The sequence below is a fragment of the Apostichopus japonicus genome, chromosome 23 (genome assembly GCF_037975245.1).
Source record: "Apostichopus japonicus isolate 1M-3 chromosome 23, ASM3797524v1, whole genome shotgun sequence".
NCBI classification, from domain to species: domain Eukaryota; kingdom Metazoa; phylum Echinodermata; class Holothuroidea; order Aspidochirotida; family Stichopodidae; genus Apostichopus; species Apostichopus japonicus.
The window spans coordinates 2,449,902-2,473,274 of NC_092583.1; the positions used below are offsets into that span (position 1 = coordinate 2,449,902).

Genomic DNA, 23,373 nt, shown 5'->3' on the forward strand with positions numbered 1-23,373 from the left:
GTATCTAAGAAATACCGGGCAAGGCATTGTGCGTTTTCTGCATGCTAAGCAGTTCCGCAGCAAATGGTTTCATATCTGACACCTGGTTCACAGAACACTATATTTCTGTTGATGTTCCTCGTTCCTAAATGCATTCAGTTGATGTATTTGGTGAGTCATGCATGACACAACCGTGACTAGTATGTATACATGAAAGCTGCGGGTAATATTGATTCTCTCTCTCCCGCCCTGTGCTTTTGTTCGAAAAGGAGGAAATTATACCACACCCCTAGCAAGATTCTTACAACTCACATATATCACTGGGGCGTGAAACATTTTCCTTCCTATTCATATTGAATGTATCGTTTGTGGGCATAAGCATACTATAGAGGCATGGAGACAAACCAAAGTCTGACCCTTTGAGACGAAGTCCAATACTGACGAAAACAAATTAAACGACTTTAGCAAGTTTAAAGAAAGTAGCTGGCGAAGCAACAGGGAATGTTGAAAAAGTGGGTGGAGTACCTCTAAAAATCAACGAGTAGAACCTTTAGGGATATGTCGCACCAATAAATACAAAAGTAAGAATTTTATGAGTGTATTGCATATGATTTCATCGAGTATAACCAAGATCGTAAGTAGATATAGGTAATCGAAATTTGGTTTCATTGTCGTAGTGCTGTTAGTATATTACAACTTACGTTCTTCTCTGTGTTGCACTAGTTTCGCGACAGCCGCACTGCGCAACTATGCTAGCCTAAGTTGGCTACGTATTGTTGTCAATTCGACTACTAAGTACTATACGAAATAAGGCAGCTGATTTGACTGGACCTGGGAGGCCTTGGCCCTAGGTATATAACAAGGTATTTTTAAAATAAGCCTACAACTTCAGTAATGAAATTGCTTAACCTTCGTGGTACACTGAAGGGTTATATGCTTATTTTAAAGCTTAGTATTGGTTAGAGATTAATTAACTTTTCCTGTTAAAGAGGAACTTATCTTACTATCCAGTGATTTCTATTTTTTAACACCAAAGTTAAAATACAATACAGGGTGTAGGGATAACACAGAGAAGTCTGTATATAGCAGACTTCTTTCCAATATGGTCCCGGAAACTTGTATAATTCCCTCATGCAGTTTTTCTGTATTGCTGGTTGAATTACATGTTGTTCCAAAAAGGGAACTTGAAGCAAGCATATATGCCTCCTTTATTGCTTTGTCAATTTGCATAGCATAGGAGATACACATTAACAAATGTTAACTGTAACTCTATAGGTCACTAGTTCAAATCCTATTCTAGCCAAAGTTTTCTTCATGCTCTCCTATAGCATGTTTAAAGTTAGATTTTAACCAGACTGTAAACAAATAAAAAACTTGGCAAGGAAGAAGTGGACATGCACAGAAAACTCAACGTTTCATATCAATATTGCACAGAAATTTGCATAAGTCAGAAAATCAAAATCAGAAAATTTTGTGAATTCCAACCAACCTCTCAGTAATATATCAGAATTATGTAGAGTCCAAGCATTAATTTTTAACCATTGCAAAATTCATAAGGCCACTTATTTCACATGAAGTTGCTCTTTTCGAAAAAGCCTGTCAAGTTAGTTTTTGGTGCAAATTTCATTTACCTTCAAGTTTAGTCAATGAAGGATAAGTTACACCCAGACAGATTTATGTTGAGCTGGGCTAAGATGATACCAACGTTGAAATATGTTATGGAATTGTTGATCAGCAATATTTCATTTCATGTCGGTAAATTACAGACTAACCAGTCATGGCTAGAAGTCGAGGACCGCTGTCACCGAGCAGTGTGCTCGGCCAAGTCACCAATCCCGCCTACATCACAGAGGTGCATTCAGCTGTCTACCGAACGTCGCCGTTAGAGGCCATGCGGAGAATGGAGGGACTGGAGCACAGTGACCGGACTATATTAAACCCCTTCTTTCAGTCGGATATGCGTCTGAATGATTCCGTAAGTGTTCGGATAGATTAACGTAAAATTACGATAGCGGGATTGTACGGGTCACCCCTTAGGTTTTAATCCTATTGTTAGAGTTAGCCTAACCCTAGGGTTAGGGTTTCAAGGATGTTCCAAAAAGGGACTAGAATATTTAGTTTATATTGGAATGAAAGCAGCTTTCTGTGGCGGTGAAAGGTTTTGATGCGCTTTGAAGCTAAAATATATTCAATATGAGTTTGTATCCTGACTTTATAAACTCAAATTGAAAAATAGTGATACAAAGTAGAAACTTTGAATGTGTCTTGGTATATGATTTAAAACGGTATGAAATTTGTGAGGAGCACAAAATGTTCAAGATTGAATCAAATATAAACATAAATTACTTGGCGATGAACCTTCATACATGTTTGGAAAAACCTTTAACAGGGTGTCATCGTGTGATCTATTGCATTATTTTATTTTGACTAATACCGGGGTGAATTTGGAAACAATTGTTTGTGAAACACTTTACGTTAAAGCATTGTCGGACAAATCAAACTGTCCCAGAATTTTATCTGCAAATTCTGTCAAAGTAAACTTTGGATATATTAAGATTAGTTATTATATAAGTTCATCGAAACTGGTTTGCTGTGGTCACCACTTGGACTCTGTATCGTTATAAATCTCTCAGATAAAAGGTTAATTAATAATCTTTCTCTTTCTCTCAGTTGACAACCTTTTAAATTAATTAACTATCATCCATTTGATTTTTATCACTCCTGCAGCATATTTGTGACATATTCCGATATCACTTTTTTTTTTATCAATATGCAGAGTTTTAACACTTTCATTAAAGTGGATAGAGTGGTGATAAATCCATTTTTTGGAGTCGGCAAACCAGACTACAATAAGATGCAGTCTTCTACGGGAGACTGTCCACCAATATATTTAATCAACAACCCTGAATCTCAGTGAGTATTAACGCAGCTATTTATTTTTACATTTAATCACTACGTGTGCCAAAAAGAAAAGCCTGCAGCAGCTGCAAGATTAACTGCAGCTAGGCTGAAACAATTTATCAAACATCAGAGATTAAAGGCATTGAAGACTCGCCCCAAACCGCGTGCCGCCCTCTGAAACAGTTAACTTTCCCTTGCTTGCAAATGACGTTTTCTTCTTGTCGCTACAAAATGCAGACATTAATGAAATGTGGTACCTTGTTATCTGTTATCTAGACCTGAGATGTCCACGCTGCTCTGTACACTGTGTTGTGGGTATTGACCGTAGCTGTATGTATCGACTGTACACTAGTGTCTAATTATCGATGGTAGCAAGCTGTGTGTGTGTATTTTCTGGGATAGATGGTTGTGTCTAACACTTCTGTTACATCTCATTAGAAAGTAGGTCAGATTACCGGCATGAGACGTTTCTTTGTGCACAAGTCTTCACACCCTTTAATCTCTGCAGAACAGTGGTGTATATTGTAGGAAACCACATAGCGCAACATACAATGTCCTACTGTATGCAACTTGGTTGCAGTATGCTGCAGCCCCTTGCAGTGTCCACTTTTGACACAGTGCATTATTAACAATTTCAAAACCACCTTTGACTGCACAACATATTCACTCAGTTAAACCGAGGATACCATTTTGCCTTGAGTAAATATGTATCCGCTTAAAAAACTTACCAGTCAATAACTTGGCAACTTGATTGCAAAGTGTGATATGAAAAGTCGGCTGGGAATGCAAATGCTAATTATGCTAACATTGAACGGTAGACTATGTTTTAACATCTGTTTTGAAAATGTAGCCATCGTTGTTGTGATTTAAATAGTATCATGCTACCTTAGTAAACTACACTAACAAACTAACAATTTCAAGGAAGAAAAAAGCTTACTGCATATATCGTTTGAAAGGGAAATGCAAACCGTCTTGACACTTGCAGTTTTAGAACAGCTTAGGTTTACAGGAAAAAATTACAAAGAACACAACACAGAAAGAAAGAAATAATCTCAAAAGAGAAATTAAAAGTGTGATAGTAGGCAGTATTTAGAGAGTAGGCAACTATTTTCATCTTTTTGTTTTTTTTTAGACAGTTGATCATTTTTAATTAATAAAACAAATTCAACAAAAGTTTTATTAGCTGTTCTGTAGTGAGAGAACTACCGTGATACCAACATCCTTCGTCGATAATCTTTGTGATGGTAACATGCCCCCACCCCCCTCCCTCCCCTTACTTTGATACTATTCCCTGGACAGTATCGATAAAAGTATTTTACAAAATAGTGTTCTTAAACCTATACCATATCAATTTTGCTTTGTTTCATATAGCTGGATCGACCAACATCCACTTCACAGTGCAGCCTGGGAGGGACACGAGGAAAACATACAACATCTGTTGGACATGGGTTATGCTCCCGACCAGTGCGACACATTCTCATGGGTTCCGTTACATTATGCTTGTTGGTAGGTAACATTCAATTTTGTTTTTCAATGGGCATTCCTTTCTCCTTGTCTCTTTCTTTTGTGTTGTTTCTTGTAAGGGGTACCATATTACATTATGCTGAAAGTCTGTAATATGAATTGTGCATTATTGTTTGGGTACAGGGACTTTCATGTTATTCCTATTGGTTCGTATGCCATTGCATTGATGATTGTTGGCAGACTTGTACCATTGCCATATATATATACATGTCAGTAATGCTTCCATCACATCAGGGGCAAGGTTCACAATTGATCTTGTAGACCACAGTAAGTTTAGTTACCAATCCATTATGCTGTAATACTGTAAGAATGTACCTACTCCATACACTGACCAAAACATGAAAACGTTACATTAAATGAGAACATTATATGAGAACAGAACATTCCTAATTTTTTTTGTTATATGTTGAAATCATTTTAACATAAGTTAATATACAAACTAATAGATACAAAAAGATCCATATTTATTCATTTTGGTAAATATAGTGACATTCATTGCTGCAGTCAATATTTAAGCATCTGAGAACTCATCAATGGCAGTGGCTGGACTGCTTTAATAATACAGAGACCATTTGATCAGTTCCTCAGATGCAACAGAGAAACTCATTGGGATAGCATAAGAATTTTCATTTGCATCAAACAACATGTTTACAGCTCACTACAAATAATGTTGAATGTTCTTAAAATTGGGACTTGAGTTCAAATGTTTTTCATTTATTAGTTTTATTCACAAAACGCAGTTATCATAAATCTAGGCGTAAACTGACAGTTTGGTTTAATTCATTTGCAGGAACGGTCACATCGGTGCTGTTAGGGTTATACTGGAAAGTAAAATTTGTTCTCCAAACATTGAGTAAGTACTGTAAAAGCTGTATGTATAAAGGAATTCTTGTATCATGTAACGTTAAGCATTCTGGAAAAAAAGGAGTGGAAGGCTTAATTGAGATAATCAGTTGGATCTTGAAAAATCTGACAATTTTGTAATTCTCATTTATAATATATAGGTTATATACTATGTCAATGGTCCTCATTCATGAAAATGGTCATCAGTATTGGACTAAAATATGCCAGAAAGTCGAATAACTGTTACTCGTTCTCCAATTTCAACGACCAATTTTAAGACTATTTCCTCGTTGATAAATTAAATTGTCTAATTTTAACATGCCTCAATGCCTAGGAGTAAAACTTGGAGATTCGCAAATGCACCGGGGAAAGTACCTTCGAAACGTCTAGCAATTAGTAGCAGTCTAAACATTTGGGGTCAATACTGATTCATTCGTTAGGGCTTCTTTTGGGGTGCTGTGCTAGCACTACTTATCTTTATACTTTGGTGTAATATATATATGACTAGCTCTCTGTGTGGCTCTACTGTAATTTCTTTAATATTCCCCATGGTGTATCTATTCCTTTCCGAGGGGAATCATGGTACTCACTTGACCTAACATCGTCCTGATCTCACGGTGACAGTCTCGATGTAAGGGGTCGAGAGTTGATCAAACTATTTGTTTCGATTGTTTTGTCTGGGATTTATAATGTCACCCACAGGCTGGGAAATGGGGGGGGGGAGGGTTACATGGTTAGATCTCAGAATTGGGGGGAGGGGTTAGTATATTACATGGTTAGATCTCAGAACTGCGTTACTGCTAATAATCACCATCTGGATTCATATCGCTTCATGTCAGTTTACTAGCCGTTTTACGGTCCTACCGTACGTTATGTTATCCTTTCTTACTTAGGCTACATATTTCGATAATCCCAAATATGAATTCATATTTAATATTTCTCTTCTCTCATGTTAGAAACGAAGGAGGCTCCGTCCCGTTGCATTTTGCCGCCTCCAAAGGATTTCACGAAATCGTCAAACTCTTAGTGGAGCACCCCGATACGGACAAGGTAAGTAAATATCTCTTTTTTCGCCCCATTCAGCTCATTCTGTCAATGACAGTAGGTTATAATCACAAATGCATTGAGAAGAGTTTTCTGTTTTAGTGTTAGGCTGTTAGTTAATTAAAAAAAAATCAACAAAGGTTTTATTGCTGTTCTGTAGTGCGAGAACTACCCTGGCACCAACATCCTTTGTCGATAATCTTTGTGATAGTAACATCCCCCCACCCCCCTTCCCCCACCCTTCTTCACAGAGGGTATAGCCTTCAATTTTGTATCATTCTTTACTGATTGCAAGATAGAATCATGTTTTTAAAGAAATGCTGTTTTGATGAAGAAAAAATAATAACAATTTTACTTGACTTTACCAAATCTCATAGTCTATGAAAAAAGGGTATGGAATATTTTGAATTTTCTTCATCTGCAAAAAATGTCATGGAATTTTTATTTTCAAGAAAGTGTGGGAAGTTGGGAACCATGTTGTCCTTTTGATGCCATGGTTTCACTACCTCGTTGAGGTTTATAGGGATTAATATCCCTGCTCCTGTCTTGTTTTTACGACAGTACGCAACCACCAGAGAAGGAAAGAATGCCTTGCAGCTCTGTGAAGACTCAAAAGCCAGATATAAAGAGGAAACAGCTAAAGTACTCAAAGACGCTGCCAAAAAACCAGTAAGTCACACGTTTTTTCTTTTAATTTAAGAGCAGAAGTCCCCCAAAATGTTAGAATCATAACACTAGAATCTATCATGAGAACTGAACCACGACCCCCCTCTCGGAAGCGATGATCAGACCACACGAACACATGAATGTCCTGACGACTATCAACTCGATGTTGAAAGACGTAACTTAGTCAACCTCTTTCGCAAAATTCCAAAAAAATAGATCATATAATAATAGATACATTTTCCTGTGTACATTTTGGGTTTATTCCAAAATGTTATCATTAGTACAGGCATGAGCTTTTTCTGTGAATTCGCGAAATATCTGTGATTTCTTTTCTACCTCGGGACAAAAACTATTATCCTAACACACTCTAGCATACACAAACTGGAGCCTATACCGAAATTTTTGCAAAATTCTGTGATTTTTTTTTTTTGTGTCCTTAAAGTAAATTCATGATCCTTATTGTGTTTGGTTGTGGTCAAAGGTCACTTGAAGTGACTAGAGTTAAAGAGCTAAATTTCTGTGAGCGCAGCAACTCTAGAAGGATACTGTACCTTGTATGAAAATTCTCTGGGAGTGTGGTGATCCCTCTGTGTATTAAAGTGAATGGAGTTCAAAGGTCACCTGAGGTCAAAATATGAACGCAACGAGTCATCAAGCACACTTCGTAGGAATATTTTTTCTTAACGTGGAGTTCCTCCATTTTAGTTGTCAAATTGTATGTGAGTTTTGATACAACATACTAATTTTTGTTTTTCTTTTCAACAACAGCCGCCAAAGATTGAAATACATTTCATGGACTTAGACAGTTCACATGTAGAACTTAAGCTTTATCGAGGTAGCAACACAACTGTAGAAGACCTTATGGCAGTAAGAAGCTTAACATTCATTTTATCTGTTTCATGATTCAGAGTAAAAAAAAGATATTGTCATTTTAAGAATATTTACATATATCTATATATATTATTTTTATTTTACGTTTATGGAAAAGAGGAAATTTCATACTGTTGGTAGAAATTACAGTAAGAATGGAGAACTTTTTATTCAAGTTTTATCAAGTTCCAGAAGTCTCATTTTTCTTTCTATCAACATTTGTGTGCAAAATGTTGTATTTTCGAGTATGTAGCCTTGTATGTAGCCTTCTCTTGAATGTTACTCGGTATAGGTATTTACATTAATGTTAGCATTTTACATGGAAAAATTCATCCTTTTCTGTCTCTTTCATTTTAGCAACTACAGCTGCCCAAAGGCTGTAACAATGTATTTGCAATATGGATTTCATCTCAGAATCTACGTAAGTCTCTTAAAAAATGTTCATGTCACCGTCGTTGTTGTTAGATTACCTGTGTATGTAAGGTTGTCTTCATAACTCATTGTGGGAGAGTAACCGCTTTCCAAAAGGGCGCCACTGTTAAATGTTTCGTTGTGTTAACTGGTTGTACTGTGCTCCTACAGTAAAGCTGTTCAATATAGTTCAAATTGGGTCTGATTGAAGTATAATAAGATTTGTTAATATCGGCCATTATTATTCAATTAGGAAACTACTTTTGGTATTTTAATAAATAATTCATATATTATATTGAGATTGCATAATAAAGGTCTATCAATGTTGTTAACTGAAACTGAAAATAAAAATCATATAACATTTGTATATAATACTCGTGAATAGATGAGATGGGAAAAAGTAAAAGGCTGTATTAATAACTAAAAAACCTTTAAAAAATTACATGTTAGTTTTTGTATCACTACTTCTTTATTCTTCCTGACAGATTTACAAATGAGACGTGAACATAAACCAGTACTACATCTAAAACAATGGGAAACCATTATTGAGCAGCTGACCAATTACAATCCTTCATCAGAGCACCCTCTGTTGTTTCTAAGGAGAGATGCACTCTTGTCGGTCACTGATGAGAAAACGGTACTCTATTTATATCACATATCATCCTGATTTTTCTGCTCTCTTTTTTTTCTCCAGGGGGGGTGGGGGGATGGGGCAAGGGGGACAGTTTTGGCTGTATTTTATTTTGATGGCTGAAAAGACACTTATTTATTTGAGTTTTTTAAGCATATTTCTATACTCTCAATATCTTTAATCAATTGTTAGTCAATATATTAAACTTTGTTGTAGTTACATAGTTTGCTATGTTATTAAAGTGTTTGGTTGACAAATTGGTAAATTAGGGGCAAAAACAGAGAAAGAAATGTGTAAATAGTAGTAAAACATAGAGAAAAAAAACAGGAAACACTATTTGATATATTCAAATCAGATTTTTGGAAGTTTTCAGGAGAAAAACTCATTTTTCCTTGTTGGGGATTCAGATTTGTATCCCTATTCTTACAGGTGAAAGTTTCAGTTATAACATTGTTTTGTTGTAAGAGTAGAGATGTGTGTGTACAGCAAAGTTTGCTTCTTTTGGTTTTTGGCAGATCAAAGATCCACATGCAATCGAATTGCTTTTTAACGAATGTCATCTGAACGTCTTGAAGGGAATGTACCCGTGCTCGGATGAAGAAGCACTCGGACTCGCTGGGATATACATGCAGGTAGGTGTTATTTGATATATATATATATATCTTCTAGGGATATATGTGCAGGTATATGTTATTGAATGTCACTCTAGTAGGGATGTCTATTTACAGGTATGTGTTATGTAATGTCACTCTAGCAGGGATGTATATGTGCAGGTATGTGTTATGTACTGTCACTCTAGCAAGGATGTATATGTACAGGTGTTTGTTATTTAATGTCACTCTAGCATAGATGTATATGTGCAGGTATGTGTTATGTAATGTCACTCTAGCAGGGATGTATATGTACAGGTATGTGTAATGTAATGTCACTCTAGCAGGGATGTATATGTGCAGGTATGTGTAATGTAATGTCACTCTAGCAGGGATGTATATGTGCAGGTATGTGTTATGTACTCTCACTCTAGCAAGGATGTATATGTACAGGTGTTTGTTATTTAATGTCACTCTAGCATGGATATGTGTGTGCAGGTATGTGTTATGTAATGTCACTCTAGCAAGGATATATATATATATATATATATATATATATATATATATATATATATACATGCAAGTATGTGTTATGTAATGTCACTCTAGCAAGGATATATATGCATGCAGGTATGTGTTATGTAATGTCATTCTAGCAGGGATGTATATGTGCAGGTATGTGTTATGTAATGTCACTCTAGCAGGGATGTATATGTGCAGGTATGTGTTATATAATATCACTCTAGCAGGGATATACATGCAGGTATGTGTTATGTAATATCACGCTAGCAAGGATATATATTTCTGCAGGTATGTGTTGTGTAATGTCACTCTAACAAGGATACATATGCATGCAGGTATGTGTTATGTAATGTCATTCTAGCAGGGATGTATATGTGCAGGTATGTGTTATGTAATGTCACTCTAGCAGGGATGTATATGTGCAGGTATGTGTTATATAATATCACTCTAGCAGGGATATACATGCAGGTATGTGTTATGTAATATCACGCTAGCAAGGATATATATTTCTGCAGGTATGTGTTGTGTAATGTCACTCTAACAAGGATACATATGCATGCAGGTATGTGTTATGTAATGTCATTCTAGCAAGGATATATATGTACAGGTATGTGTTATGTAATGTCACTGTAGCAAGGATATATTTCTGCAGGTATGTGTTATATAATGTCATTCTAGCAGGGATGTATATGTGCAGGTATGTGTTATGTAATGTCACTCTAGCAGGGATATATATCCATGCAGGTATGTGTTATGTAATTCACTCTAGCAAGGATATATTTCTGCAGGTATGTGTTATGTAATGTCACTCTAGCAAGGATATATACATATTAAGTAATCCTAACCTAAAACTGTATCTACTGTCTGATGCCTTCTCTTGGTTAAATGTTAGCAATGGAACAACAACTGTATGATGTAAATTGTTAAGCAGGTGTTCCATTGAACCGTACATGTGTTTCATTATTTTAATGTTTTCTTCTCTTTTATGATATATCAGTTGTCATAATTTCATTTATTAATACCTGTATCCCTTATCAGATTGTCTATGGAGACTACGATGCCAAGAAACAGAAGCACGGGTTCTTAAAGTAAGTGTTTCTCCTCTTCCTATCTTGAATTCTTCTCTGATGTAGAGAGCCCATGTTTTCGCAGTCTAGTTGCCTGTCAGGCCTGTCACGTCACAGCCCACAGAATCTAGCTAGTAGTTTCGGGTGTACCATAATGACCTAGGTTCCTTGCCACGATTGGACCGATAACCATGTGAAGTTATAAAAGCTTGAGCAGAAGCCCACCTTCTTCTTAGCTCTCAAAGTTTAGCTGATAGTACGTATACGACAATGGCCACAGGCCTTGCCGGGGTTGAACTAATACCCACGTGAAAGGATACAGCTTTGGGGGGGAGGGGGGAGCCAACACTCTTCATAGCTCATAGCAGTTACCTCTTAATTTTAAAGGAAGTGTCACACGATTATGAATCTTATATCCTCAGAGAACATGACAGAAAGCCCCATTTTCTATGCAGATCCATCACTCATTTTATTCCCCCCTCCCCCTGCTCCCCCCTCGCACCCCCAACACACACACACAATGTCCAAAAAAAATGACAAAGGTTAATGAGAGTGTAGGAATATAATCTTGAGCTCTACCGAAAACATATTTAGACGTTTGTTATTTTTGATTTCCTTACAGTAACGTAAATCTGAGGCATTTCCTCCCAGCGGTCAAGTTGGAAAGAGGGGGAGGTGCCAGTAACAACTGGCCTCAGAAAATAATCACAGAGCACAAGAGGGTGACACAGCAGGGACCAAGAGATGCTCTGGTAAGTAGTTTTGTTTAGATGATAAAATGGAATTATAATAATAAAAAAAACGTCCATACTTCATAAAATCCTTTTAGATTTTCCGAAAGAACCTCCAACCACAGTGCATAATCTGTGGAAACTAACTAATGTCATGGGCTTTCCATAATTTAAAGTAAAGAGTGTTGTTGTGAAGCTAACCTTAAGAAACTACCTATATATGATTGGATGAGAAAGTGGGTGGGGGAGAGGGTGCCAAAATGGGGGGGGAGGACACAGAGTGGGGAGGGATTACCATATTGTTGCTACTAGTCTAGGTGATAATGCAACAAGATGCATTGCTGGTACTAAAACCCATCTCATATTTTTTTTTTCATACAGAAATTACAAAAGAGGTACCTAGAGCTATGTAGAGAGTGTGCGATCTATGGATCCGCATTTTTCTTTGGGTCAGCCGATCTGAGGACGTCCGCAGATCAAAGCTCATCTGCCGTATTCATTGGAGTCAACAGTCGAGGCCTGCACCTCATAAAAGCAGTGAATAAAGTAAGATAAACACCTACCATCTTTATTTTAGTTTTTGTTTTCACCTGAGCCCATTGTATCCCCGGTCATTTGCTTCCTCCTGTGCGTAAAATCTTTCCCATTTTTTTTTTTTGGGGGGGGGGGTGTTTCATGACCACATACTCTCTCTTCCCTGCCTAATCTTCTCCTCAAGTACAAATTTTCCTTCATCTATATATTTTTCTTCCAGCTTACAAATTTCAAATTTATTGTTTTATTCCTTCAGTATATTTTTTTGGCTCACATTTTTTTATACTACTGTCACCATCACTCAACTTTTCTTCCTTTTTTTTGTCATCTTTTCATTTTACTCCCAGCATAAAATATTTCCTCTTCTTTACATTTTTCTCCCCGAGAACAAAATATCTCATCTTTGGTTCGTCTCCCAAGTGCAAGCACTTCATGTCTCCCATTTTTCTCCCCGAGTACAAAGTTTCTTCATTTGTATAATTTTCTGAGAAGAATTTTTCCCCATCGGTTTATCTCATGGTGCACAACTATTCTCACGTTTCTTCCGGTTAAAGTTCTGTAAGTGCGTGCTGCCCTCATCTTTCCCTGTTCCTCTTTCACGAGGCAAATGAACCCAGGCTATTCCTTTTCAAGATTTCATTTGCAATATTTTGACATATGTATTCAGTCGAATATTGATCTAGATAATAAAATATTCATTTTTTCTCAAACCAAATATTTTTCCCAAACTATTCTTCCGAACTATATTGAGAAATTCTTCTTTTATTTTTGTTTGTGTTTTACAGGAGATCACCATGAGTGTAGGGTACAAACTGGGCATATCTTGGGAACACATACCACAGCAATCGATGTTAAAATTAACCATACACAACGGTTCGACAGATAAGGCGGTCCAGGTCAAGACCAAACAAGTGAGAAGTTTTTCTTTTACGTTTCGAAAAGAGAGTTTAAACTTTTGATAAAACATACTTGTTTATCGACCTCGAAATGCCCGTGTAGGTAGAAAAAAAAAACTAATGAGGGACTGACTGTTTTTGTATATCCTAGCAGGATCACCTTTGGCTCACCCCGGAGGAAGATCCTGCAAGGATCCCATTACCTGCCTCTCCAAGTGATATTTATATTTTCTTTGCATTTATCAGAGGAATATTATTGGTGGGGATAATTTATTGTCACCAGTTCAACAACATTGAACTATTGGTATTTTATAAATCCATAGTATTTGCATTGTTAATGCTGTTATATGCTATTATGTAGTAACCAATACAATGTTGTTGCTATTTGTACTGTGAACAATACAAGATCAATTCTCTATGGTAGAATAAGCAGCATAAAATCAAAACTATTATTACAGCAGCATTTAACAAGCGATAAATTCTAACAGTTTCCTCTTGACAAAACCGGATGAACTTCAGCTCTGTTTCGTAACCGTCTTTAACGGATCAAAATTTATATTTGCACCTTGGTCATCCTTTAAGAAAGATCATTGAAATGCAACGTAACATCACAACGTAATTACAAATTAGTTGTACACACCATTCAGTCCTGATGTTCCAGATTAATTTTCTGTTCCTTGTATGGATGTTTCTTTATCCTCTTTTAAAAAAAAAAAAAAAATTAATTTAAAAAAAAAAAAAAAAATTGTTTTTTTATCACCTTTAACTCCCGTTCCTTACTTTCGTTCGTTCTGCAATTTCTTTTCTTTACTTTTTTTGCTCACCCAATTTCGTGTTTTTCGTTTTCTTTGACAAATCCAGGCCGCAGTGATATGTAACTTAGCCAACAAACTCTCGGGACGTCAGTTCATGGAGGATCAACCGTCGACGTCTGGTACGACCAGACATACACTACCCAAGCCAGCTGCTAGGAACTCACATATAACCCACCACAGGAGTGAAAGAAGGTAAAACTGCGAGGGTTCAGAGACTCATTATGAAAAAAAGAAAAGGAAAAAAAAAACGACTTGTTGAAATCTTCATTGCTGAAGAGATTGACCAAAATTCAGGCAGTGTGGCAGTAAAGAATTTTGACCGTTACCGTAGATACGATGTCAGAGAAGGAAGTCACTCACGGAATGACAGAGGAAGACAGATTTTAACGAGCAAACCTGTCGTCGGTTGCCCGGATGTGCAGCGTGGGGTACACAACTCTTGAAACTGTGACACAGACAGCTATAGGACCATAAAAAGACTTGTATATGTATATGCTGATCTGAGTCTGTGGCAATTTGTATCGGTAACTACGACAACGGTTCTTATTATTATATAAACACAAGTCTTTCAAATCGTTGGAGAATGTAGAATAGAGAGGACCCTGTCTCTGTGTCGCTCACATCGTGTACAATTGAGAGGCAAAGGGAGAAGACATAAAAGATGATTTGGTTACAGCTCCATCAGTCTTGAAAGTAAGATGTTGCACATTCAGGGATAAGTGTAATTATATAAGGGGTTTATATTTATTTGCGGGGGGGGGGGGTGATATAGGTACCCCTCAGGGAGGAGTATATCTCATCTCTAGAAGTCATCTCTGACCAGACGGCTGTTAGCTGTCCTGTTTATCACTCTACAACGACGGTCCACAAAGCTATGGGTGGGTCAAAAGATCCAGATCCAGATGTCAAAAAACGTTATCTAGTTCATGGAGCTTGTCGACTGGAGTCGATGAGCTTATTTTCTCGTTACCAATCTGGTCGGTGGAGGTCTGGAGCCTCATTCCTCATGGAAGGACCTGTGTCTTGGGCCTTAAGTCTGCAGACCACAGTTATAGAACATAACAACCATCTTGAGGTTTTCAGGTAAATCTTGTCCGTTATAAATTATTACGAGGGAATAATCGACTATCCCCGCACCCCCATGCGTGGCTGTTTGGCCCAGTTAAAGTAAATCTTATTCAGATGGACATTTTATTTCTAATCCATGGAGTGTTGCAAGGACCAAAATGTAAAAGCGAATAGATGAGGTGAATGGATGGCAGAGACAATGGTGTGATTTAAAGAGGCATTAATTGTAGGTCACGAAGGATTATTTAAGCCATCATATATGATAACAAAGAAGGGCATAGCTGATGAAGTGGAATGTTTAACTTTTCATATGTTTTTCACCTTTTCTTTAAAAATGTGACATTTTGGAGAAAACATAATTTGTGGTAAAAAGTCATACATGGTAGGTGTGTGAGGTATATACATTTTCTTTCTATGACTGAAGAATTATATTTGTACAAATTCACTTTGTAATATTTGGGATAACATTCAGATTAAGTAAAAGTATATTAAAAGAAATAATGAGTACGGGTGCAAAAGCATCATTTGTGAGTTAAAGGGGAAACGTACTACTGTAATATTTAGTAAGAACCCACATGGAGAAGTGGGAGGGGCATTTAGGGTTACGGGAAGATTCAAATGACTACATCATAGCTTTTGTATCTTCTTTCATTTTTTTTCTGGGGTGGGAGAGAGGGGAGGGGGGTTCCAGCAAGACTCTATTATTGGGACATACAAATATATATATAAGTTATTGTTAAGAAATAAGACAAGTCAAGTTGCATCAAGTCTTAAACACATTCACCCATTATCCAGAACAAAAAGACCGGGGGAAAAAAATTGGTGAGATGTTTTTTCTCAGTTGAGATGGCGCTGTGACTAAAGTGAGATTAATGTAAGTTACATATGTCCAATCCTTTTTTAATGAAGCGACTCTGCGAAACATGATATGGTCTCTTTCCGAGGGCCAAAGCTATAAATCACCCCTAGGCAAAAATGTCTTACTTTTGATGTCTGGGCTAAGAAAGAAGGGAAAAAAAAATCTGATTTTATGACATTTTGTGGGATTATATTGTACTTGCTAAAGTTCTATACACTTTCCGTTTGTAACATTCCATACATGTAAACACAACTATAAACAGAGAATTGTTATCGCAGATCTATATAAAGAAAACTTTTTTTTTTCCATATGTTGTACTGCCCTCTACACTCTTTCTTCACATTTCAATCTCTTTTCTTTAAATTTATAAATGGAGGTGCTCTTCTCAATTCTGTAAACTTGTTGCAAACAAAAACATAGCCTTTGGTAGTATTATGGTGCAGTGTTATTAATCAGACGATTGTCATGTTTTTTGTTCATATATATAAATTAAAAGAAGTCAGTAATTTTCTTATCATTTTAAGATTATTATATAGTTATGTGGACATGTGACCACTCGCAGCTCACCCAGTTGGGACAATTGTTTTTATACTGTAGTGTTATGTACCGCTTCAGAGCACTCGTATTGTCAGTACGAGCAGTATGAATATCATGTTTCTATCAGATCAAGGTTAGGAACTGTTTATACTGTCAATACCAGTGCTTTGAGAGCATGATATTGGAGTACAGTTTAGAGAGGTATTAGCATTAGAAAATTGTACCAACTGGCTGAGCAGCTATAGAAGCTCATGAATATTCATCAATACTGCTTCAGATTATGCTAGCAACTCAGATAAATGGTCACTACATTCAAAATGTTCAGTATTTGACTGTCTCCTCAGAAGTGTTTACCCTCTCTGAATATTGTATGGTCAAATTGAACATTTATCAACTCTCGAGAATAATTTGGAGGACGGGTAAAAGTTAAAGGACTTCTAACTTTCAATTTTTTTTTAGCAAATTAAACTCTGAAGGTAATACAGGTGATCTAAAAGGACATGCTCTGTCAATTACAATAATTAGTTCTCAGTTTAGAATAAAAAATAAGGTTCACATTTTCTTGTGGAAGCAGCAGATTCCATTTTTCTTTATGTATTATAAAAGAAATTATCTCCAGAATTTAAAAATGAACATCTTGGAAGTATACTGTTTTCCAAGGCAAAAATCTTGGAAGCCCAGTCGTTCAGAACTATGAGAAACTCAGTTAAAAGGTATTTGTAAACCCTGGCTTCAGGGATGGCATGAACAAATGGTTAGGAGGAGATTATATATGTAAAGAATTTGAGAAAAAGGAAGCAAAGAAATTCATGACTAGAATGGGATTGGTTCAAATTTCATTCATTTCCAACTAGATTTGTTTTATAATATCCTTGTTTTTTGTTTTCGAATTGTGTTTGCTAAGAGAAAGGGTTAGTCCGATCATGCGAGAAATGTAGTATTTATTAGCCAAACCGACCCTTTCTTTAATTTGATGTGTGTGTGTGAATTGTTATCTGGTTTAGTGTTAGCATCACAGCCTGTCTAAGGTTCTGTAAATTGTATGGTGCTCTCACAAAGAGGGGATGATGGGTTTTTGTAGGTTCTGATTCATGGTCATTTGAGTTGCATTTATTGTTAATTGTTTTTGTGCTTTTTGAAAGTATCCATGTAGTTGCTGAATAATACAAAATTCATAGTTGATATTTCTAATAAGGCACCATTCAGTAGTGGCAGTTGCCTTGGTAATAACAGAATTTTAGAGGTGGAAGAGAAATCGACTTGTTTTATTCATGCCGGTTGTCTTCATGTGGTTGAAGAACTATTCTGATATGAATGCTTCCAGTTTTGATATAGAATCGGCGGGAGGGGGGGGGAGGGATAAAAAACAATAATCATTTGAAATTTTTTACGTGGATTAGTTTGTGCTTTCCCACGGAGGAAGTTATATATCGTCGGTACAGCTCGGTGGCTAAAAGTCTCTGATTGGTGCATATTAGGGAAGTGTGAAATTACTCTCACTTCTTAAATCCATGGATACTTTTGTTAATTTTAGTGTGATGAATATTTGCTCTTCTCTGCACAGTTGAACGTAGTAGTCAAGCTCTGCCTTCCTATTAAATACTGCTAAATCGGTAGTGGTGATCTTCATACTCAGTTTGATCGTGTGCAAGCATCTTGAAGTGTACATATTTTTGTATCATAGGTATGTAAATCTGTAGAGGCATAAATGTACGTCTGTTTTGAAGACACTAAATTATTTTTTAACAAAATCTGTATTCATTGATTTTTAAACTATTAAAAATTGATCTCAAAATCAACCATATTTTTGTCCTTGTTTTTTTTTGTTTTTGTTTTTTTGGAGGGGTGGGGTGAGGGTTGGGAGTAACTAATTGATGGAACCTTTGGAGTATTACTTCTGATCATTGATTCTGAGGGGTGAGGGTCTAGTGGGTCGTAAGTCGGTCCTTAAAAGAATAGTCCAGGTAAAACTTTTTTGATATGTTACAGAGTAACATAATCTAAGCATTCTAGTGAAATTTGCATTCAATTCCTATGTACCGTTTTTGAGATATTGAGTTGAAGTTATCTGATATTCTACCAAAAGTGCAACAATGACGTCACACCTGTTTGCTCCAAGTTCACTTTTGGTACGAAGGGTGGCAACTTCAACTGTCAATATCTCAAAAACGGTACATAGGAGTGGAATGCAAATTTCACTAGAATGCTTATATTATGTTCCTCTTTAACATATCAAAAAGAAATTTTTACCTGGCCAATTCTTTAAGGTAAAAAGGTGGGTCGTGGCCCCAAAAGTTTTTACGGACCCATGCCACAAGAGTATCTCAAAGCAGCCAAAACAGACAGACATCCATATGAGTGTTTCTTGAATTATCTGATACTAACTACGACAACAATAAGATAAATAATTTAAAATACCAAAATGATAAGCTGTCTTCAATAAGCTTTTTATTAAGGATTGCACACAGCATACAAACACACATTTAACTATTTCATTTCTGCACATTTAGTTATTCACCTTCCATACATATACTAATGCACTAAGTATATTAGCATTTAGAATGGCCACACATAGAACACTGTGATGTTCAGTGGCTTGATATTTCATACATGTAACTGGATGTCTACCAAACAGTATTATATGTCAAGACTTGTTATCAAGACTTGTTATCACGACTTGTTATCAAGACTTGTTATCGAGGCCTGGAAAAATTATTTCATCCAGGCCTGGAATGAATATGATTCTATGGAACACAATAAAAAAAACAGACCCAGTCTGCCCTTACAGATATAACAACACGAAGCACTCGCAATGTAATATCCACCAAGCAGTGCTACACGGTCGATTGGTTTCCAGGCCTGGAGTAAATATGGATTCCATGGGAACAAAATAATACAAGGCTGGTCTATCTCCTCTTCACTTTAGCATACAATAAAAGTATACAATTAAGTAATGAGAAATGAATGCGCCTATTAAACCATTTACACATAAAACCGCACACTTCTTCGTTGGGTCATTTAGGCTCCCGAAAAGGTTCTGCATGAGAACCTAGGAAAGTTTCATCTCCTGTTCTGTTTGACTGTAATCTTGATAACCATAAATTCCAGGTGACTCTGAAGGATTTAATTAAGCCTTTTCATTTCTGATACTCTTGTCACACAATGAGACATTTCTAAGAACCAAAATCAGATATCTTAAAATGATAACCAGCAACATTTCCATATCGAGGCAAGCCGAGTGGCTTGCTGCTTACAATTCATATCAAAGTAGACTTATTTTTTTCCAGTTTTTTTAACATTTTCAGCACATTTTCAGAACCTTTGGACATAAAATTTTGACATATCCTGTTTCTATCTTCATACTTTCTTCACTTACATTTCCTTACCTTTAAAGTCACAAGACGGAATATCACAGAATTATTCAATTTGTTAAAATACAATTTTGTATTATTGTGAGAAAACAAACCTCGCTTTTTCTTTCTGGCTTCATACCCTTGACTGTTTTGAGGCAACATTATTGTCAACAACAACAACAACAAAACATCCTTCACACATACCATTTCTGTTCCTTACTCTTCTTCACATACCCAGAATTATTATAGTTAGAATACAGTTTAACATAATGATGACCTTACTAATTATAATTTTTGCAATTTTAAATTTACATTCAACCACATCACCATGACAAATATAGACATTTTTAGAGTTTTCTTCTTCACAGACAACATTTACCATGCAAGAACCAGAAAGTTATTTATGAATCTGTTGAGAAAGAGCTACAAAGTTGGTAGTATTAACCATTAAGTATTACTGCCCATAAATTTGATTAATAGAAAGATTAGTTTTACAGAATATACCACTGAAAGCAAAAACATCCTTCTAAGTTTTTACTTTGTGACGACGATACAACGGGACAAAGATGAAATAGTCAACAGTTAAAACTGAGAAAGAAAGGAATGAAATAATATTGCACCAATTCTGTTGACAAACATTTTGTAAGACACAAATAAGAAAACAAAAAATGTGAATAAAACAAACACCGATATTAAAGCTTTGTGAAAATATAATGCTACAGGGGCATAGCTAGACTTCTTTTCTTTATAGGGTGTGCCCAATTCTTTCCTGGTGGGGGGGGAACAAATATTTGTGGCCTATCCCACCCCCTCCCCCTAGAAGTCATGCCACTGCAAGGCTACCCAGCGAAAAGTAAATTAATGATTGGCTTGTAGAACTACTAACGAAACACCATATAACACAATCTCTAAGGTACTAAATAAACATTATATGTTACACCCTCCCAATGTAGTAGAAGTCTGTCAGCTTTGCCTCCAATCTTAGTATCAAGGAAAAATAGCAGTTAAAACAAATGTCTGTAAAAGTACTGTCTGTGGAGTTTTTAACCTCCAAAGATTATGCCCAGATATCGTTGGTAGCTGGACTGTGAAACCCATATCAGGTACCTGCACTTTAGAATCGATATATGAATTGTGCAGTCTGTATCGAGTGTGCCAACTGTGAACGTTCTATATCAAGTACTGAGATGTGAAGTCTGTATCAAGTATTTGGACTGTGACGTCTATATGAAATACTAAGACTATAATTTTTTTATTTTTTTATTTAAAGTACTGACAGGATCTGAAAGATTTCTGTATAAAGTTGACATCTTTCTAACAACGTTGAGCTCTCCTTTAAAGCAGCATTTTGCGTCCTTTAAATTCTATGATTTTTCTCAACCTCACTGACTCCACTATGCCATAACGACATACAGTACATAACTAGCTTATCTATTTAAATCTTACTTCAAATAATGGCATAAAAGTTGATATATTTGCAACTTTCAACTTTGTTTTTCTCCAAGATATTTTCTGTTGGGATCCCAATAAACCTTGCCTATAATATGAATATTTAAACGCAACGAACGTCATTGACCAATACGTAATACAACACCATTCTTGATTTGTGTACAGTCTATATGGCAGTTGTACCAGGGAGTTCCATAAAAAACTTGATGGACATGTCAAAAAAGTAGAAAAGAGCGACCAAACGCAAAATGATGCTTTAAGTTTTCTGCGTACATCATGTGCATAGACATGAATCTCTAATGTTAATCAAGTACTGTGAAGGTTTTATTATATATAAAACAGTCCAGGCTGATAAAACTTACACTGCTTCCATTATACCTGTTTTTTACGCTTATTTTTCAATTTTCCGTTCTGAAATAATAAAACTTGCCAACAATCTTTACACACATCTACTTATTTTTATCACAAAGCATGCAAATAACTGAATTCTTAACAGTATTTCCACTAATGAGATGCAACAGTCTCCAAGAATTCAGTTTCATGCAAATATTATTATTATTATTTTTTTATTCCCCATCAAGGATTTTGATTCAAATTTTAGAAACTTAGGGTTGATGAAGAAAATTCATTCAAAAGCCATCACCCAGTTGGGACAATTTTTTTTCTGTACTGTACTTTAGGGTCTCGCTTCAAAGCACTCGTACTGACAGTACGAGCAGTATGAATATCATGTTTGTCAGATAACGGTTAGGAACTGTTCATACTGTCAGTACGAGCAGTATGAATATCATATTTGTCAGATAACGGTTAGGAACTGTTCATACTGACAGTACCAGCAGTATGAATATCATGTTTGTCAGATGACGGTTAGGAACTGTTCATACTGTTAGAATGAGTGGTTTGAAGCATAAAATGAGAGTACAGTATACAGTGGTATTAGCATTAATAGGAAATTATCCCAAACTGGCTTGAGAGACATAGTCAGTACATGTTTGTACAGCAAGATGAAGGTGAGAAGAATCCGGTTTATGGCAACATCTAGCAATAAAAACATTACAAACATTTATTTGAAATAAGTTCTTCTTTTTTAATGGATGTGATGAGCGTAGGCCATCTCAGATTATTTGTTCCTTGCCCTTCCTGAATCAGAAACCCTTGAATTGTCATACAATTTGAGTCCAGATGTATATAAATTACATGCAAAGAAAAATTCTGCAAGTTTCTCAGTGGTGAATTACCATTGGTTGACATATCCTCATCCCTGCCATCCAACCAATCAGAGACAAGAATAGTGCTGTTTTCTATGGCGACAAAGAGATATTATCGCAAGACAGGAAAAGTATACCATTATTTACAATGGTACCAAAAGAGTCTGAAGTCAACCAGATATATACTATTACATGTAGGCAGCCCTCAACCAACATGTGACATTTTTTGAAAATTACCAAATATTTTTGATAACATCATAACAGGGTGTAACAAGTTTGAATTCTAAGCTGCAAACTATAACATATATTTTGTGAGTGTTTAAGAGACAGAACAACAGGCTTTGCTTTGTTCTTACCACTGATTCATGGGTGATTTTGAAATAACCGAATGGCCTATGGAATTGTCAAACCCTTCACTTCCCTTTAAGCAAATCAAAATTCCACCAGCAAAGATATTAACTTCAGCCGAACATTCCACACTATTACTTCACAAAATACAAACAAATGTTTGTATTTATACATGGGCTGTAACTTACAAGGCCTTGAGGTTTTCATTACATATCTGTATATAGCAAGCTTTGAGGGTAGTCATAAGTATCCCTAGACGGCCATGGATGATCCCTGGATCCATTAAATCCTCTATGAACTGGATCTCCGATCCCAGGTGAGGGATTCTGAAGAAAAAATATATATATACACCATCAGCTTTTCCAATTTTGGGGGGGGGGGGTATTTTGAAGGAAAATTTTCAGCTGAAAAGTATTATTCATATGTTGTCCATAGAGTCCAACAAAAAAGGAAAAGGGATGTTTTGTAGCTACTCCCGTTGTTACCTGTTCAACGTCAGGTATCTAAAAACCTCCTTTAAAAGTCAA

General features: G+C 36.1%; 2 protein-coding genes across 7 annotated transcripts in view; one reads left to right on the top strand and one right to left on the bottom strand.

Moving 5' to 3' along the window:
- The first annotated feature begins 236 nt into the window (after positions 1-236).
- LOC139964937 (krev interaction trapped protein 1-like) lies at positions 237-21,618 on the top strand. Its single transcript, XM_071967030.1, has 16 exons — positions 237-560; positions 1,746-1,954; positions 2,756-2,892; positions 4,252-4,386; positions 5,195-5,257; positions 6,204-6,297; positions 6,853-6,960; positions 7,726-7,824; positions 8,185-8,248; positions 8,724-8,875; positions 9,385-9,501; positions 11,020-11,069; positions 11,671-11,800; positions 12,161-12,325; positions 13,099-13,224; positions 14,071-21,618. The coding sequence occupies exons 2-16, from the start codon at positions 1,757-1,759 to the stop codon at positions 14,218-14,220; spliced, it is 1,788 nt and encodes a 595-aa protein (XP_071823131.1). The 5' UTR covers positions 237-560; positions 1,746-1,756; the 3' UTR covers positions 14,221-21,618.
- LOC139964936 (alsin-like) overlaps positions 18,915-23,373 on the bottom strand; it is a 49,218-nt gene continuing 44,759 nt past the window's right edge. For all 6 annotated transcript variants that reach the window (XM_071967027.1, XM_071967028.1, XM_071967026.1 and 3 more), the window contains one exon: positions 18,915-23,172. In XM_071967027.1, the coding sequence (XP_071823128.1) occupies positions 23,031-23,172 (142 nt within the window). In that variant the 3' untranslated portion in view covers positions 18,915-23,030. The remainder of the gene's footprint in view (positions 23,173-23,373) is intronic.